The sequence below is a fragment of the Ochotona princeps genome, chromosome 27 (genome assembly GCF_030435755.1).
Source record: "Ochotona princeps isolate mOchPri1 chromosome 27, mOchPri1.hap1, whole genome shotgun sequence".
Lineage (NCBI taxonomy): Eukaryota > Metazoa > Chordata > Mammalia > Lagomorpha > Ochotonidae > Ochotona > Ochotona princeps.
This window is the reverse complement of record NC_080858.1, coordinates 1,898,175-1,917,458: the sequence shown is the minus strand read 5'-3', so window position 1 is coordinate 1,917,458 and position 19,284 is coordinate 1,898,175. Positions and strand designations below refer to the sequence as shown.

Here is a 19,284-nt window from a genome sequence, read left to right as displayed (position 1 = left end):
ATCCATGCATAGTTTCTTCACGATACGCATTTTCTGTGAACTTGATAAGGAAACTCAGGATGTGGAACGTACTGCCATTGCTTGGGAGATGTCAGAGATGGGCATTCCATAACGCCTCGGAAAGCCTCCTGCATTATTTTGAATACTACCGGTGCAAGTTTTTCCTCCACCTCCTGGAACGCCATTGCTCCTGCCTCCACATCTTTTGGCTCCAAAGCTTTGAGCTCTTCCTTTGTGGGCGACAGGTTGTACATGACTGAATGTTGCCCGTAGCCCCAGGTACCATAAGCTGTTTGCTAACCAGAAGATACTGTGGAAGAGAACAAGCTTTTTTCAGCTTATAAGATGCCATCATCTAAATTACTGTATTACGATCTGTAAAAACTCCTTGGGGAAGATCCAGTGGGATCAGGGCAGTGTGCCTTGCTCCAAGCGTGTGGAAAACCCAGGAGCAGGTGTTTGGGAGAAAAGCCTGTGCTGCCTTAGAAACAGTCCCTACCTTCACTTCCCTTGGTCACTTGTGTCAAAGATTAGGCTTGGGTGAAACCACCTTTGGGAAGGGAAACACTGAGACGAGATTCTGTCTGAGATGTGCAGCATAATCCCGCCCAGGCTGTTCCATCTTGAGCCTCTTCCCTCTCTGGAGACAGGACTACGCCGACACAGAGCTGTTGCTGTCCCGGGAGAACGTGGACCAAGAGGCTCTGCTGAACTACGCCAGAGAGGCGGCAGACTTCTCCACCCAGCAGCAGCTGCCGTCCCTGGATTTCGCCATCAATCACTACGGGCAGCCCGACGTGGCCATGTTTGACTTCACTTGCATGTATGCCTCCGAGAATGCTGCCTTGGTACGGGAGCACAACGGACACCAGCTGCTGGTGGCCCTGGTTGGGGACAGCCTCTTGGAGGTGAGTGGGTAGGGTGCCAGCACCGGGTGGTGGTGCATTGGCCAGGTGTGAGAGGACTGGAGTCAGAGGGGTCCCCGTCATGGAGGGACCCACAGGAGCGGCCCCGTGCCTGCAGGCCAGGTGACAGGCCACTGGGAACCCCGATTGGCCAGGTGCAGTGGGAGCCCTGTGGCTTTTCTGGCTTCCCCAAAGCAGTACTGTAAACAGAATGCTGTTACTTTGTTCCTTAGGTTAGTTTTGTTTTCTCTCTTAAAAGGTAATTCATATTAATTCTTTGTTTTCTGTCTTCTTCCTAGCCCTTTTGGCCAATGGGAACAGGAATAGCCCGAGGCTTTCTGGCTGCTATGGACTCTGCCTGGATGGTACGAAGTTGGTCTCTAGGAACAAGCCCCTTGGAGGTCCTGGCGGAAAGGTAACAGGAAGTGACTGAGAGCAAAAGTCCCTTCTCTTCTCACTTTCATCTTTTTTTTTGAAGAGATATATTTATTTGAAGATAGTGTTACAGCCACAGAGAGAGAGAAAAGAGAGAGCGAGATCTTCTATCTGCTTGTTCACTCCCTAAATGATCATAGCAGCCATTGCTGGGCTGACCAGCAGGCATGACCCAGGAGTTTCTTCCATGTCTCCCACACGCGTGCATAAGGGCCAAGGATTGGACTATCAACTGCTGTTGTTACCGTCACATTAGCAGGGAGCTAGATTGACACTGGAGCACCTGGGTCTCGGACCAGTGCCCATATGGGATGCCAGCACGGCAAGCAGCAGCTTTACTGGCTATGCCACAGAACCACCCCCTTGTCCTTTCTTCATTACAAACATTTAAGAGAGGAAAGGAAAGATAAGATCTTGTAAACTGGTAGAAACCTCGGGGGTTATCTAATCTGCCCGCTCTTATCCTTTCCCAAATTAGGTTGGAAGTGGCATCTGAGTCATTGTATATATCAAACAAAGATATCAATTCCTTAAGGACAGCAATAGGAGCAAGTATTTCGAAACAATAAACTAGATCCTCTTGTCCTTAAACCAGAAAGACTGATACAAATGAAAGAAGAGAATTTTGAAGCAGAATTTCAGTTTTGAAAGTGACTTCATTCAATGGAAAACACCAGATTTCTTGTCTTTCTCAAACCCCTGAGCATCAGATATTTTGAAGTAGGTTTTCTAGTTTTATTTTAAAGACTCATTAATTTTTTGGGGGGGGGAAGTCAGACCTGTGGATAAGGAGAAACTAAGAAAGATCCTCCATCCGCTGGTCCACTCCCCACGATGGCCAGAGCTGAGCCAACCCGAAGCCAGGAGCCAGGAGCTTCTTCCAGGTCTCCCACGTGAGTACAGGATCCCAAGGCTCTACTGCTTTTCCAGGCCACAAACAGGGAGCTGGACAAGAAGTGTGGCAGCCAGGACAGGAACTAATACCCACATAGGATCCTGACACCTGCAATTCAAGGACCTTAGCCAGTAGGCTGCCACACTGGGCCCTTGAAGTAGGTTTTTAAAAATCACATTAAAATCCTAGGATTTACTGATATGTTACCTAAAACATTCTGGATAAATTTCATGACAGGTTCTTTATTAATCTTTAATTTGATTATCCTTTTCAAAAAAAGAAAAGCAGAGAGGTGGAGACAGATCCTTGCTTCACTACTCCCTCAGGCTGAAGCCAGGAGCCAGGAACTCCATCCACAGGTCTCCCTGAATGGGTAGTGTTAAATTCACCAGCCACCAGGGAAAGAATAACTCAGCCAAACAGATATGAAAAGTTTGGATGGCCTTTATTTTGGGCAACCACGGTCATGGGCTTCCCTTCGCTGTGGCAGATCAATGTGAAGGAAGGTGCTACAGAGGAAGAAGAGTGTGGAAGAAACGTGCAGGGGCCTTTTAAACTCCCCAAGACATGGAAGCCAAAATGGGGGTCTCCTCGGCCCTTATTTGATGGGGGGTATATGGGTTTGTGCCCTTCTTTGGTGCAACGGTGGTTACACAGCCTGAGGGGCCCACCAGAATCCCGGGTTTGGTTGGAAACAAACTCTGCCCTCCTCCAGTTACCGTGGTAACCGTCAGGTAGCAGGCGCTCAAGCACTTGAGCCATCTGTTTTGTTGTTGTTAGTTAATTTTTTCTTTAAACAAAGGAGTTCTTTATTTATGTTGGAAATCAGAGTTATAGAACGAAAGGAAGAGATAGAGAGAAAGAAAGATTCCACTTACTCGTTCACTCCCCGGATGGCTGTGCTTGCCAGGATTGGACCAGGCCTAAGCCAGCAGACAGGCACTTCCTGTGGGTCTCTGACATGGGTGGCAGGGGCCCAGACACTTGGGCTACCCTCTGCTGGCTTTTCCAGGCCAAATGAGCATGGAGCTGGGTGGAGGTGGAGCTGACAAGACATGAAACAGCGCCCACAACCCTGGCTCCCACTTAGGCCTTCCCAGGCCCTGCCCGTCCCAGCACCTAGGGCCCAGACTGGTGCTTACATCTGGATGTAGCAGTTCCAATCAGTGGCTTTACCCAGTGCAGAACCATGCCAACCTTTCTCCATCTGTAATATTTTTCGAAATTAAATATTGGACTTCCTGAAGAAATAAAAACAAGAGTACGGCAGTTGTCTTTCCGAGTTAGGCATCTGTCATTGCCTGCTGTTCTGCTTGGTGTTTAGCCAGCCCAATGCTTGTGGGATTGCCAAGGTGCTGGGTGCCGGAAGAAGGAACCGAAGTGAGGAGACAGCTCAAGGATGGGGATCTGTCATAGACTTCAGAGGATCTGGTGTGTGGTCAAAGCGCAGATGCGTTACCCGAGGGGAGAAGATGATGTATCTTGTGCTCGCTGGTGTCCTGACTAAATAGAGCACTGTGTGTTGTTGCAGGGAGAGTATCTACAGACTGCTGCCTCAGACCACCCCGGAGAATGTGAGCAAAAACTTCAGCAAATACAGCATCGATCCTCTGACTAGGTACCCCAACATTAACGTCAACTTCCTTCGGCCAAGCCAGGTAAGAACCTTCTGGTGTTCCGACTCATGGACCCGTTCTCGTGACGGATCAGAACTCTGGTGTACTGAACTGTGTGCAGCCGTGTTGCGTGCAAATCCCAACCAAAGACACACTGTCAGTGGTGATTTAGCCATGTCCAAACCAGCAGGCGTAGGGCTGAGCTCCTGTTTCAAGCTACATACCGTACCTACTAGCACACACTGGGCACTCAAGAGGCATGGCTTTCCTCTGATGTTGCTGCAACAACACTACAACCCAGGAGCCTGTGTTTCTGTTTTTCAAAACTTCAATTTTTTTTTTTTTTTTTGAACCTGGAAAATGAAGATAGTGCTAAGGGTACTTGGAAGAACTTTAAAAGATTTAAAAAAAAAAAAAAAAGAACCCTGTCTCAAACTAAGCTATGATGATGATGATTACTCTGTTTTTATACTAGTGAATTCTCAGAACTGCTAAAGCCTCATGACCGCATTGAGAATGACATCTTGTAGTCATTCATTTCACAGGAATGATCCCGAGAGTGTGAAAGTGGTTGCACATCAGCCTCTTTGATAAATGAATATTAATTTTATCCTTCCCCTACCTAAAGGAAAGGCTAGGTCTTCCATAGGCGTTTGTAGTTGAGTTCCTCGGGAGGCCATCAGAGCAGCTGTTGGTGGGCTGCGGTGCCCAGCAGAGGGCCCGCGCGGCCGGGTCACCACCTCTGTCCACATGGAAGTTAAAGGCCTTCCTCGTAATCTCTGCTCACCTCCACCCAGCTTGCTTCCTCAGCCTTTCACTTCAGTCCTTCTGGCCTTTTGATGTTTATCTGCCATCTTTCCAATTTCCTGCCAGGTACGCCATTTGTATAACACTGGAGAAATGAAAGATATTCATCTGGAAATGGAGAACCTGGTGAATTCCCGAACCACCCCAAAGTTGACTCGAAATGGTGAGTTGTGCTGATCACCGTGTTCAGTACTGGAAGCCTACTCAGAGAAACCTGTCCTCACCCACGTCAGGCTGTTACAGTTGTGCACAACTGAAGGGCACAGCGACAGGACGTCTCAGGGCTGGTGTTGCCCTAAGGACATTTATTATGATGTGGGAGAGTGATGCTGGCACCCTGTGGGTTAGAACCAGGGATTCCATTGAACCTCCTTCAGAGTGCCCTGGACTGGTCCCAGCAAAAGCTGAGACTATGGAAACAACTTACGCATGCATACAGATCTAGAGATGGGAGGAGGACAAGATAGAAGGACATATATACTAAGGTCTAGGGAAAGATTTTATGGAGCAGTGGTGGCATAAGTGGGCCCTATGACATTGCCAGAGTACAGTGAAGAAAAACACCATTCCATGCTTTGTGTAGGATGAGGGACTCTGCAGATTGCTACGAGGGGCTAGTGACAATGAGTACCCTCGGTCAGCTCCACGTAAGACAGACCACAGAAGGAAATACCAGAAGCAGGGACTAGTTAGGAATGCCTTGCAGCTTGGAAAGGCCTAAGTCTGGCTCTGGTCCTGGGATGGGAAGGGATGCAGGCAGGAGAGCGTAGCTGTAGGAGCTTGGAGTTTGGGGTGAGCTGCAGCCGGGTCCCACTCCTGGCCTGGGCACCTGTAAGGTGTGTAGCCCTCAGCAGCTCATTGGGCATCACTGAACTCTGTTCCCCTTGTCTGGGAAAGGATAGCAGGCATGCCTGCCTCCCATAGAATACGAAGATTGCGTGACACGTGTAGTGTGTTCATTCTGCTGCCAGCCACTTTGTCACTGCCACTAATGGTTATGTGAGAGAGAGTATTGAGAAGCTGCATTCTGTAGGGAGTTGACGTTGAATGTCCTTTGAGGCAAGAGACAGATCTTTGGCTGAAGCTGCACCAGTCCAAATAAGGCAATAGAGGCGGTGAGATAGTCTGAATTCTGCTTGGACATTTTGAGTTGGATTTGCTGTGGCTGTGAGGATGGGTGTGAGGAGCCATGGGCAGTTGGGAGCATCTCTGTCTTCTCAGCTGAGCCACCCCTGTCCCCCTTTGAAACAGAGACCATGTCCCTGGTCACTGTGATCTCAGAGCCTGAAAGATGGAAGTTGCCCGGATGGACAGATTCAGGAAGCATCTGAACAAAGTTGCTCTCTGAGTCAAGGGCTGGTACCGAGAGTACTTCTCTATGCAGATTCAAAATACATTTTCCCCGTGAAAGACCCAGATGAAGCTATTTTAGCTGGACCGAGTACAAGCTGAATGCTTTTCGGGCATCTTGGGTTAAGGGAACAGACTTGCTCAGTCGTGAATAGAAGTTCACAGATTCTCTCAAATGCCCCCATACCGGAACTCTTGTGATGCCAATAAGAGAAAGCCATTTGGGGAAAGCTGTTTGGATTTTAGAAGATGTATCAATGAACAGAAAAACTTGGAAGTTTGTTTGCCCACTCAGTTTTTCCAGAAGTGGTAACTTGTAACCACTTGTAACAGGGAGTCATACTCGTTCCAGGGTCCTTGGCCTTGTCATTACAGCCCTGAAGAGTTTCCCCATTTGGCAATTTGTAAGTGCAAAGTTGTGTTTGCTTCTAGCCTGAAGTGGTTAGAATGGAGCCATTCTAATTTCATCTCGCCAGTGTTATTTTGCAAGGCCAAGGCTTACTCAGCCACATGCCAAATGCCTTTCCAGGAAACTCCTAGAACTGTGATGGCCACTGAAGGTAGCAGCTCAGGGGTGGTGCTCATACTCCTTTCAGTGCCAGGCAGTGCCCTCAGGGGCACCGGGCTCAGCGTGAACAGGTCCAGATCACCCTGAAGAGCAGCCTGTTGGGGGATGGACACTGGCCTCCGAATCTGGACAAATGGGTAGTTTCTTATCTAGCTAAAGTTCTACCCCAGTGATACCATTAACTAACCTTATTCCTCATTGCCTACTGCTTCCTTTTAAGAAAGAATAATGATTGTTTAATCCCCACCCTCCATTCAGTCACTTCTCAAGCTGCATGTGTTCACCGACCAGGTGACCGTACTCCCAGAAATAATACACTATTGTTGTTTCAGAGTCTGTAGCCCGTTCAAGCAAACTGTTGGGTTGGTGCCAAAGGCAAACGGATGGCTATGCCGGGGTCAACGTGACAGATCTCACCATGTCATGGAAGAGTGGCTTGGCCCTCTGTGCCATTATCCATAGGTTCCGCCCTGACCTGATGTAAGTTGTGAACAAGCTTTGTGTTTTATTTTGTATCCCCCAAGGATCTCATAGCTCCCTGCTCTCTCCTTTTTCTAGAAAGAGATACCTAGTGGAATACTTGGTCCAGAGGTTACATTATAGCTTGACATGTACATGTCAAGCATTATATAGATCAAACCCAGGAATTAGCAGCCAAGTTTTTTTTTTTTATTAAAGATTTTATTTTATTTTTATTGGAAAGTCAGGTATACAGAGAGGAGGAAAGACAGAGAAGAAGATCTTCCATCGGCTTATTCACTCCCCAAGTGGCCGCAATGGCCGGAGTTGAGCTGATCCAAAGCCAGGAGCCAGGAGCTTCTTCCGGTTCACCACGTGGGTGCAGGTCTCAAGGCTTTGGGCCATCCTCAATTGCTTTCCCAGGCCTCAAGCAGGGAGCTGGATGGGAGCAGGACTTCTGGGATTAGAACCTGCTCCCATATGGGATCCCGGCGCGTTCAAGGTGAGAACTTTAGCCTCTAAGCCACCGCACCGGACCCAGCAGCCAAGTTTTTTAAATCATAACATTCATAAGGTCAAAAGACTGGTTTTACTGCCCACTTAGTCCTGTTAACTTCAGACAAGAGAAAACTGGTTTCTTAACCCCTGGTTGAACTCTTCATTTCACCTCGCTACCTCTGAAATGCTTTTGCTGTGAGGAAGGCGTACCTGGAACATTTGGCCCACTGCAGATAAATATGTCACTACCAAGAAGACGAAGGCAGTGCTTATGCCCGTGGTTTATGATGGTTTATTGGCATTTTTTCTTTGTTTTGAAATTGCTTTTTCTTGCAAACATACTTTGTCAAGCTCAGGAAGCTTGTGTAATATTACCCACCTGTACCAGTGACATCTCCTTTTGGCCATTCTTTATCACCTGTCTGCAGAGTCGGGTCCCTGGGATGACCTCCTGTTGGCTGTAGTAACCAGCACACTCAGAATGCCCCTGCAGGCATTCGTTACCATGGAACCCAAACAGAAAGATACAGAAACTGGAGTAGAACATGTTGAATTACTTTGGCTGCCTATCTTCTTTCTCACTTAAGGGCCCAATTTTGTTTGTTGTGTTGTAATGATTGCCTAAAGAATTCTGAATGACTCACTTGTTATTACAGTAATAGTCACAAGCGAATGAGGCAATAGCTTGTTTAAAACAAACAAACAAGCAAACAAACAAAAAAAACACAGCCTTGCTCAGTGGGGATTCTGATTTGCTTGGAGAAAGGTAAGAGATCTCCAAGCTCCTGTCCTTGGCTTATCCAGAAGCTGAGAAAACCTCAATGAAATCAGGGCTTGTTTATTCCAAAGAAGGGAAGCAGCTCAAGAAGGATTATGGCAAAACAAAACAAAACAAAACAAAAAAAACTATTATGGTACGTAGCACAGAACTGCTTTAGATGATGAGCCAAATGGGACGGGCGTTTGACATAGCAGTTAAGACATCAATCACATGGGGACCCAGTGTGGTAGCCTACCAGCCAAAGTCCTCACCTTGAACGTGCACTGGATCCCAGCAGCCCCACTTCCCATCCAGCTCCCTGCTTGTGGCCTGGGAAAGCAGTCAAGGACGGCCCAAAGCCTTGGGACCCTGCACCCACATGGGAGACCCAGAAGAGGCACTGGGCTCCTGGCTTCGGATCGGTGCAGCTCTGGCAGTTGTGGCCACCTGGGGAGTGAATCATCGGACGGAAGATCTTCCTCTCTGTCTTTCCTCCTCTCTGTATATCTGACTTTGTGATTAAAATAAGTAAATCTTTGAAAAACAAGAGACACCACAAGGGCTGTCCACAACCTATATCAAGAGTGGTTGGGTTCTCATCCTAGTCCCACTCTCAGTTGCAACTCTGGGAAACAGCAGGTGGCTCAAGTAGTTGGGTCCCTGCTTTCTATACTGGAGTCCTGGTTTGAATTCCTGGCTTTGCCCTGGCTTTTCTAGGCCTTTGAAAAGTGAAACAGTACATGGGAGATCTTTTTGTTTCTCTCTCTTTTTGCCCCTTCTCTCCTGTGTGTGTGTGTGCGTGTGCACACACGCTTGCCTTCCAAACAAATTTTTTTTTTAAGAAAGAGAAGATGGACCAGTTTTTGTTTTAAAGGAGAGAGATGAAGACAGGAATATTTGAGGTTTGCCAAGTAGGTGGTGTCGATGGCTGGCTATAGGGAGCTTATTCCTGATGGAACAGACCAGCTGTTGCCTAAGAAGGTCTAGGGGAATTATAGAACACATAAAAGCAATGGGTAGGGGATTTGGCTGTGATCCGATGACGTGACTACCTTCAGGAGGAGTCTTCGTCGCTCAGTAGTGCTGATCTATACAGAGTAGGAATTTTAAACAATTAGAATGCAGAAGAGTCAGTAGGTGAGTTAAAATAAGGACTGTCACGTTTCTTGGAAATGCTATTAGTCTTTACTCTGAATCGCAAGCTGAAATATTTCTTGAGTAGGAAATACTCATTTATCTAAATACTTGGGAAAACTCAGGAAATTTAGCAGTGAAAAAAATTTTAAGGAAGGTTTAGAACTTCCCCTCACGGAAAGCTGAATGAGATTTATCAGAGCTGATTCAGTATGTCAGGAGCAGGTCAGGTCCAAGGCCAGTGGATCTGATAGCCCCAAACCCTTGGGAGGAATCTGATCCCAATAGAATTCTTATCATTGTTGACCTTCATTTAATATATAGAGCTGATAAACAGGGCGCAGGAGAATGTGTGGAAGAGATAGGTTTTATTCTTGAGCTTATACTGCGATGCTGTGTTTCGTTCTTTGAGGACGGTCACCTGTCTTGATACGCTTCCCTCATCCTGTTTCTCAGAGATTTTGATTCTTTGGATGAGCAGAATGTGGAGAAGAATAATCAGCTGGCCTTCGATATTGCTGAGAAAGAGCTGGGCATCTCTCCCATCATGACCGGCAAAGAGATGGCCTCCGTGGGGGAACCCGACAAGCTGTCCATGGTGATGTACCTGACTCAGTTCTACGAGATGTTTCGGGACTCGCTGCCTGCCAGCGGTAAGGCCGGGTGAACACTGGGGCGCAGGGCCTCCTATGCCCAACGCTTCTCCTCTTGCAGCTGCTTCCTCCGTCCATGTTGCTGCCAGCACACCCACGCCTCCCTTGTGTTTGCTGTTTTTCTCTTCTCTAGTTGTGTGGTCTTACACGCTCATTCTTTCCCCAGTCTCTGTCATTACATCTGTAAGTATGTAACCATCACTGTCAGTCAACACTTTTCCAAAAATGATTGGTTAATGAATTAATTAATTAATTGGAAGATAGAATGACAGAGAATAAGAGAGAAACAGAGAGAGACCTACCATGCACTGGTTCACTCCCTAAATGGCTGCAACAGCCAAGGCTGGGCCAGGCTAATGCCAGGAGGTCTCCCACATGGGTGCAGGACCCAAGCGTCTGGGCCGTCCTCTGCTGCCTTCCCAGGCACATTCGCAGGAAGCTGGATCAGAAGCAGAGTAAACTGGGACTCAGACCAGCATTCTGATATGGAAGGCCAGTATTGTAAAACGGTGGCCTAACCCTCTATGCCATAATACCAGCCACCTGTCCAAAGCTTGTCCCCACCACCATCTTCTCATCCCTTGTCCCTTGTCCCCACCACCATCTCATATTCTTGCATTCAACACTGGTCTTTCCATTAGTGATTTATGCATGTGATCTCTTCTTGCATACTGCCTAAGCTTTCTAACATTTTGCGATGTATTTCTCTTCATACCACGCCACCAAAACTGGTCTCCACAGTCAGGAAGCCTCACCACATTTCTGTTCTTCTCTCTCACGTACTTGGCTTTTCTGTGTCATTCTGCACTATGGACAGATGGTGTTATACACAGATTTTTTCTTTTTAATCCTCTCTCGGTCTCAGCTTCTGTGTTCCAGTATCATACTTGGTCTGTATTCTCCTTCTTTTCTTTTCTTTTCTACTCCTTCATCGTAGTGTTTCCTAAAAATCTTCCCTTCGTCTTCAGCCCGATGCCTTATTCTATCATAGTGCTACAAGCAATAATCATTTATTGTCCCTTGAAGTAAACGTAGCGTAATGTTTAAGTGTGTTGACTGCGGTGGCAGCCCTGGGTTTGTAAACCAGTACTTTGACCTTAGACAAGTTAGCAAATTTCCTCGCACCTCAGTTTTCCAATGTGTGAAATGGGAATGATATGCAGGTACATTGTGATATGCTAAGGAGAATGTTTGACAAAGAGAAGCAGTTAACAGACGTTGACCATGTATTAGTCTCCATGACTATTTTATGTTGCTATCGTTACTGACAGTGTTGAAGTGCGCACAGCTGGTGTTACCGTCCAAGGTCTCCCAGCTCCTGTACTCTATGGCGTTTCCTGAGCAGATGCACAGTTCCTACCTGGAACACTGAGGTGGCCTCCCAGGGAGAGCCCTGGCATAGCAGACAAGGTGGCACCCGCATACTGAAACCCATGAGCTTGAGTCACTCACCTCTACCTTCCCCTCCGTCCCGCTCTAACCCGTAATTGGCGGGTTCCAGCTTTTGACAAGCAAAAGTGCACCTGTTTGTAACTGAAGTGGGTGGGGAGCAGGGAGAGGCTTGAGAAAAAAGAGTTATTTTTGTTTATGTGGATGGAAAAGAAAAGACTTAGAGTCAAGGGCCAAGCACGCCTTTCCTTTATTATTTCCTCCTGGGAGCCACATGCTTTGGACAGAGTCAAGGACCCTGAAGAGCTCGGAGATGCCGTGAGCCTCCCAGTTGCGGTCAGGACTTGGCAGCACCCTCCAGCCTGTCGGTGACTTCTGTTGCTCTCCTCCACAGACACCTTGGACCTGAACGCAGAGGAGAAGGCCATCCTGATTGCCAGCACCAAGTCCCCCATCTCCTTCCTGAGCAAACTTGGGCAGACCATCTCTCGGAAGCGTTCTCCCAAGGTGTGTGCAGGAGTCTTTCTGCCAGCTGCAAAGCTTATTGGTAAGGCGTAGTAATTGGAATAATGCATTTCTCTCCTCCCTCGGTGTAGGACAAAAAGGAGAAGGACTTGGATGGTGCTGGAAAGAGGAGGAAGACCAGCCAGTCAGAGGAGGTAGGATTCCGCTGGGGGTGGCACTCCTCATGCTTGAAATCCTTCCTGCGTCACTATCACCCTGCCTTTTCATATTCATCTTTTATGAAAGTCTTCTGTGGGCTCTTGCCCTAGTGTACTTTTCCAGAAAGCACAGGGGGAACATATTCATGTGTGCACTCAGGCCCTTCTTGTGTCCTTGGGCTTGCACATTTGGCTAAGGGCGGTGACATTATCAACTCCTGCATGCCGGAGTCTAGCTTACTCCCTTGGAAAGAACTGCTGAGCCCAGCCTAAAGCACAGCTCCCAGCCTCTGTGCCAGGTGTCTGGGGGAGGTGTCGGGAGGGTCCCCCGTTGCCAGGCCTGGTCCTTGCACGTCTGGTGTTCGTCAGGAGGAAACTCCACGGGCCTACAGAGGAGAAAGGCCGACGCTGGTGAGCACTCTGACGGACAGGAGGATGGACATTGCCGTCGGGAACCAGAACAAAGTGAAGTACATGGCAACCCAGCTGCTGGCCAAATTTGAGGAGAATGCTCCCCCACAGTCCACCAGCATCAAGAGACAGGTAGATCCCCTCTCGTCACACTTTCAGGTTGGGGTTCTGTTCAGTGACATGCAAAGGCCCGCGTCTCAGGTCCTTGGATCCATGGGCAGGAGTGATAATGTGGCCTTCCGGTGTCTGGTGATGGCCAAGGTCAGCATCTTCCAAGCCCGTCTGCTGCATCCCAGGCTGAGTTATCCTCCGCGCTCAGGTATGAAGCAGTGACAAAAGCAGCAGAGGAACCTACGACATGTGTACCCATATTCACTTACATATGTGTGTACCTATCCGTACTACTATTGGTGGTGTGTGTATGTGGATTTGCACTTATACTATCTGTGCTTAAGTACATATTCACATAGACACGTTTAAATGATACAAGATGTATATGGAGTGAAAATGCTAAAAAGTGTAGTAGAGTTAATTAAGCCACTCCATTCTGTTACTGTCTCGTTGTATTTCTGGTCTTTCGTCTAACGCATTCCTCCTTTCATAGTTTTGATCATTCTTAGCGCATACTTTTTTTAAAAGATTTATTTATTTTTATTACAAAGTCAGATACACACAGAGGAGGAGAGACAGAGAGGAAGATCTTCCATCTGATGTTTCACTCCCCAAGTGAGCACAACGGCCGGTGCTGCGCAGATCCAAAGCCGGGAACCTGGACCCTCTTCCAGGTCTCCCACGCAGGTGCAGGGTCCCAAAGCTTTGGGCCGTCCTCGACTGCTTTCCCAGGCCACAAGCAGGGAGCTGGATGGGAAGTGGAGCTGCCGGGACTAGATCCGGTGCCCAAATGGGATCCCGGGGCGCGTTCAAGGCGAGGACTTTAGCCACTATGCCATGCCACCGGGCCCAGCACATACTTTTGTATCCTGTTTTTCATTTAGTTCAGGCACAGTCTGTGTTGCTGCGCACTCCTGTAAGTATGTCCCGTGATGTGTAGGTGCCAGGCTTTTCTTTACTCCTGCTCTAGTGTTGGGTGTTTCAGTTGTTTCTTACCTTTCCAAGATAAAATACAAAAAGAAGCTTTGTTTCAATGAAGATACTCTTGGCTGTCACAGGTTATTTTCCTAGGATGTTATCAGGAATATGAGTATTTGGGGCCAGACATTGCACTCCTCAAAGTTGTCTGTGAGAGTGCTGGGACAGGAGCGTTGGACATGAGACACTCTTAGGTGTCAGTCACTAGGCCTTCTCAAGAGGAGGAAAGCTGGGATTTTGAGTTTCATCCTGAACGCTTCTAGAACATTCTGAGAACGTGGGGACCCATGTTCCATGTTCTCATCCTTTCTTGGTCTTCTACACACTTGTCAGCCACTGTTCCTATGGACCAGGATGGTGGGAGAGACTGGCTCAACTGGGTGTCTGACCACGATAAACTCCTTCTTCCCGCTAGTCTTTGCGTGTTAGTCTTCGCATCCAGCATTTTCATGCTGTGACCCACAGGAAAAACAAATGATCCTATTGATTGGGAAACATTGGCAGTTGCCCAGAGGGTCTGGAAGCCCCTGGTGGATTGCCCTGTCCTGGAGAAGATGTCTCCAAGTCCAAGTTGCTTGCTTTAATTGCAGGGGAAGGATGGATTGGATTTCCGAATCAAAATAGGTGATGTAAATTCAGAGCAGTGAACCTTGGGCACAGGATAATGAGACTCGTGGCTTTTATTTCCTTTTTTATGTTTTTTTGTTTGTTTGTTTTGCTTTTCATTATTTTTTGGTTTGAAGGAAGCAAAAATTTCTGAGAATGAATTCTACCTCCCTCTCCCACGGTTTATACAAGGGTACTTCAAAAAGTTTATGGAAGATGAAATTAAATAGTAAGCTTATCTTGGTGCAGAAAAGTTTTTAAATCTATATATAGTTTTTTTTTCATAATGTATATTTTTTTCAATAAACTTTGTGAAGGCCCTTTATATGCATGGATTTCTAAAAATTTTAAAACAAAATAGTCATACCTCTCTCTTTGTCTCTGTTTAGTCTTTTTTTCTGAGATACAAAGAGAGCTCCCCCATTGGACTTCACTGCCCTGGCCACAGTGCCAGAGCCAGGAAGTCAGTCTAGATCTGGTCTGAGGGTGCAGAAATCCAGTAGCTTGAATTATCACCACTGCCTCCCCAGGTCTGCCCTGATGGGAAGCTGGAGTCAGGAGTTACAGCCCCGAATTGAACTCACACATTGTGATGTGGACCGTGAGCCTCTGAACCACTGGGCTAAATGCCCACTACAAAATAGATTTTATCTTTCTCTCATTTCTTCCATGAACTTTTGTATAAAAAAATGCCTCCGTAGATGTGTTTCTGTCCTCTCTCAGAAGCTTTCTTGTGTCTTCTTTAATGTGTTTTATTTTGTTTTGTCTCCATGTCCTGTACCTCTCCCATTCTTGGCCTGTGTGTCACAGCCGACACAAGAGCGTGGGGTCAGCCATCCATCCTGCTGCCTGCCTGAGCAGGGCCGCCCTGCTCCCATCCCCCAGTGGAAACAGGTAAAGGAACTGCTCCATCCCAACTTGGGGGCTGCTGCCCCAGGCCCCACCACCTTGCCTGCCCTCCCGGACCAGCCAGTATCAGACCTGCACTCATGAATACTAGCTCACCAGGGCAGGGGGGCTCTGCGCTCATTTGAGCAGTGACTCTAGAACACTTCACAGATAAGGCTAGCTAGAGCCTGTGGTTTATTAACTCCTTAGGATGTGAGGTAGCAGCCGCAGCAACAGGCTGTTCATCTGGTACAGTAACTAGAGCATGTGCTAAGGTACAAAGGTACCTTCTCCTGCAGGGTTTTGCTATCGTAATGCCTGTCCCAAGTTCACGTCTTGGTAGCTGACACTTCATGAACATTAGAGGGTCAACCCTAATCCATCAGAGCTAAAAATCAGGGCACCTCGACTGAACACATCCGCTAGGAAAATGTTAAGAAAATAGTCTGGAGCTGTAACTTTTGTTTAATCCCATGAAGATGTCTGTTGGCACTTTCTTGGGTTTTGTAGACATTTAAAAGACTCTCTTAGGAAATTCTCGCTGAAACCTTTGCAGGATCTCCTGGGAAAGCACCTACCCTAAGCAGTACAAGACATGGACCGGCACCTGGTTTTTTAACGGCAAGCCATCAGTGGGACTGAAGGCCACCACAGTTTTCTCCTGTGTCCCAGCCAAGCCAGTCCCTGCTGTAGGACTGTAGGACTGGAACCTGGAGAGCTGAGGTGTACTGGTGTCATCGGTACTGCTGAGGTGCTGAGACATCAGTGAGCCGACCCCTACGGTGACTCCAGCTGCCTCCAGGGTAGCAGCCTTGTTGGTGCCGTGAGGGGCGGAATGGAGAGAACAGGTTTCTTTCTAACCTTTCCACGAATGCTGTACCGCATTCAAGCCAGGGCTTCTGAGGCTGAGATGGATCTTGGGAGCACTGCCCAAACATCTACCAATATAATCCAAACTTGCCCTTTTTTATTTTCTGACCTCTTTCATGTAGTCTAGGCAGCAGGTGTGAGGTGTGATTTGAGAGGTTACCTTTCGCTGAGGATTTGTTGAAGAGATTTCAGAAACACTGGACTCACAATACTCTTAGGATTAGATTAAAGACAGAGAGGGAGAGAAAAAGACCTTCCTTCCACTGATTTACCCCTCAAGTGGCTGCAGTGGCTAGCGCTGGACCTGGCCAAAGTCATGAGGCTGAAATTCCAGCTGGATTTCCCAGATGAGTGGCAGGTGCCCAAGTACTTGGGCCATCTTCCTCTGCTTTCCCAGGTATGTTCACAGGAGCCAGATCAGAGGCAGAGCAGCTGGGACTCGAACCAGCACTTCAATATGGGATACTGGCATTGCAAGCAGTGGCTCAACTCGCTACACCACAACACCACCCCCTCATAATACTTTTAAAAGATGCCCGAGGTAGAAAAAAGGGTGAGGGAGATCAGGAGTAAGACAGTGACCTGATGAGCTGAGGACTTCACCCACATTATGACAGAACCTCGAGCCACATGGGATGGGCCTGCTGGGAAATCACAGATCAGTAAACAGAACGTGAGGAGCCTGGCTGAGCTGTGGCCTCCATCCTGGTGAGGACTCCCATCAGCTGATTGAGCTGTACTGAGGGTGTCGGGGTCTTGGTTTTTGTGGGGCTGCTTCTGTTTCTCCTATTTATCAAGTTTCTGCTCATCTCTAGTGTTGAGCTACGTTCTGCATAAAGGATGCAGTTCATCTGTTTGGCTTGGTGTCTGGATAATTTGTGCTCAGAGTTGGGAAGCAGATTACTTGTAGACTTGTAAGGACCGCAGAACAGTCATTAAAGTCAAACATAGTTTCTGTAAAATGAGCAGCAGAGGTTAGAGTAGACTAGCTGGACAGAGAGAGAAATGAACCTCAAGCAAAGCAAATGCTGTTAGATTAATGTATGCCTTGGGTATAGGAAACTGGGAATTGTAAACATATTGGGGAATTTTGACCCTTCTTAAGCCCATACAAAATATGTAATATTCACATTCAACTTGCTTCTCAACTCAAAAGTCCTGAGTTTCTCCTTCAAAATTTATCTCCTGAAAGGTAGAGTTAGAGCACAATGCCAGATGCTGCAGAATTTGGGAGAAAGGAACTCAGTGGTGTCAAGGGCCTCTACTTCTTAGCCACCTTAATAGCCGGCCCTCTGTCTCCCTTGGGGAGTTGAGGTTGGAGGAAGAGGCTAATGGCCTTGTGTGAGAGACTCGCCTTGTGTTTCTGCTGACGTGGTTCAGGCTGACAGGAGGGCATGGCAAGCACAGTGATGATGGCAGAATTGAACAAAGATGAGCTTCAGCTTAAATCATAGTGTGGAAGAAGCAGAGTAACAACCCTTTTGCCAGTGATGTTTTCCGCGGTCCCGTGTAAACACCGTGGCCCTTCCCTTCCACACCCTACCCTTTTGCCTTTTGGTCCAAACTGCATACAGCAACGAAATCCTACGTAGTAGCCGGCCTTGATGTTGACATAGACTGTCATGCGAATTTGAAACCAGTGGTGGAGCCATTCCCCTGGTCTGATGATTCCCACAGCTTTCCTCGGCCCATGTCCACCGGCTCTCTCAGTCATTCCCTGTGTGCTTCCCCTGCCTGGCCTCCTGGACATAGGAAATGGGGAACTCCCGAGGATATCCGAGAGTTCTAAGAATGTGTGGGTGCTCACACACAACAGGAAGTATTGTGAGTCTTAGATGCACAAGGAAGAGAATGTATGGAGAGAAGCAGAATGTGAGCATGCGCCTCTACATGGTTTATAGATGATGAAATCAGTGTAACTTTTATGGCCTGTTTCTTCTGTTTGCTTATAGTTTTGCATAACCCTCTGAATGTGTGTATTAGGGCACTAAGAAGGGAAACAAGTTTGGGAGCTGATCACAGCTGGGCCTGGAATAGTCAGGGAGTGCCCTTTGCGCGTGACTTGGCTAAGTGGAAGGTGGTCTCTTCATCCCTCTTGTGGTGGCTGTCTTTTCTCCCTCAACTTGTAATCAAGCCCACCTCTTTCTCCCCCAGCTTCCCTGATGAACCCCATGAGCCTGGTGTTAGAAAGTGCTGCACTACAGATCCTAACCAGCTACAGATTACCTGCAACAATTTTTGCCTAACAGCAACCAGGAGGCCCACATGAGGCTGCAACCGGCTACACTCTTTGACTGTAGAGTGATTGGCTGTTGAAAATGGAGAGGGCCACTGTCTTAACAATGTTCTCTCTGTTTGTGTCTGTTGGTATAAAAGCAACGGGACAAGAAGCGCTCGCGGACCTGCCCCAAAAAAGTGATCACTCTCTCTCCTCCCCCTACTCCACTTCCCTGTCGGGTGCGTGCCAGCCACCAGGTACCTTCTTGCATGTCCTCTTGTCCGGCCTGTGTCTTCCTGCCTGCCAGTGTATACCAATTCGTAGCAAAAGCCACCTTTGGCCATCAGCGTAGTACATTGTACATTCAAGTCCAGCCTGGCTAGTTTCGTCTTATGTCACACCACGGGAATATGACTGCTATCACAAATTAAGCTGTATTTGTCACAGATTCAAGGGCTAGCATCCTTACGGGCAGCACATTTTTCTAAAGCCCCACTTAAAGCTGCATTTTCTCCTCCTGCCCAGCAAGATGCAGTAAGGATGGAAGGTTCGCCATGTTCATTGGGTCCCTTTGGATTTTGAGCACTTTGCCTTCTGTTTCTCCAACTTGTTTCACTGTGTATACTTTGCCATCCAGCCCCACTCACACACCTCCCAGGAAGACCACTGAGGAATCACTTAATAAAGTAGCTAAGGCTAGACATAGTTGATGAGGAAAGCAAGTACCCTTATACAAAGTGTATTTGTAGAATGACACAGCCACATAAAAGTGATCATCGTAAGAACAAAATTTCTAGAAAGCCATTCTCTTAACACCTAAGGTGGCCTGTTTAAAATATGGCCACTGGTAATGTGTGTGACTTCAAAGACCCTGCCTGCACCCCTGGGTCTAAGAATGTGTGGGTGTGCCTTGTTTCTCTACAGGAGGCACAATAATGTGAATCCTCACCCAGATAGTGTTCTAGGGTTTCTTTGTTGTTCTTTCTAATGTGTTACCTCAGTTCTCACAGCAGCACTGTGAGGCAGGCACTATTATCAGCTCTGTTTGACACATGAAATGCCTGAGGCATA

The 19,284-nt window shown here is 47.6% G+C and overlaps 1 protein-coding gene across 4 annotated transcripts in view; it reads left to right on the top strand.

Annotated features, from left to right (window-relative positions):
- Nucleotides 1–19,284, top strand: part of MICAL3 (microtubule associated monooxygenase, calponin and LIM domain containing 3) — a 188,192-nt gene that overhangs the window by 94,767 nt on the left and 74,141 nt on the right. The window contains exons 9-19 of one of the 4 annotated variants that reach the window (XM_058656150.1): nt 651–908; nt 1,205–1,320; nt 3,767–3,893; nt 4,725–4,821; nt 6,909–7,056; nt 9,884–10,080; nt 11,864–11,976; nt 12,066–12,128; nt 12,501–12,674; nt 15,048–15,131; nt 18,372–18,470. In XM_058656150.1, the coding sequence (XP_058512133.1) occupies nt 651–908; nt 1,205–1,320; nt 3,767–3,893; nt 4,725–4,821; nt 6,909–7,056; nt 9,884–10,080; nt 11,864–11,976; nt 12,066–12,128; nt 12,501–12,674; nt 15,048–15,131; nt 18,372–18,470 (1,476 nt within the window). Of the gene's footprint in view, nt 1–650; nt 909–1,204; nt 1,321–3,766; nt 3,894–4,724; nt 4,822–6,908; nt 7,057–9,883; nt 10,081–11,863; nt 11,977–12,065; nt 12,129–12,500; nt 12,675–15,047; nt 15,132–16,392; nt 16,711–18,371; nt 18,471–19,284 lie in introns of those variants that run through there. The other 3 variants (XM_058656152.1, XM_058656151.1, XM_058656153.1) reach the window with 3 other exon arrangements.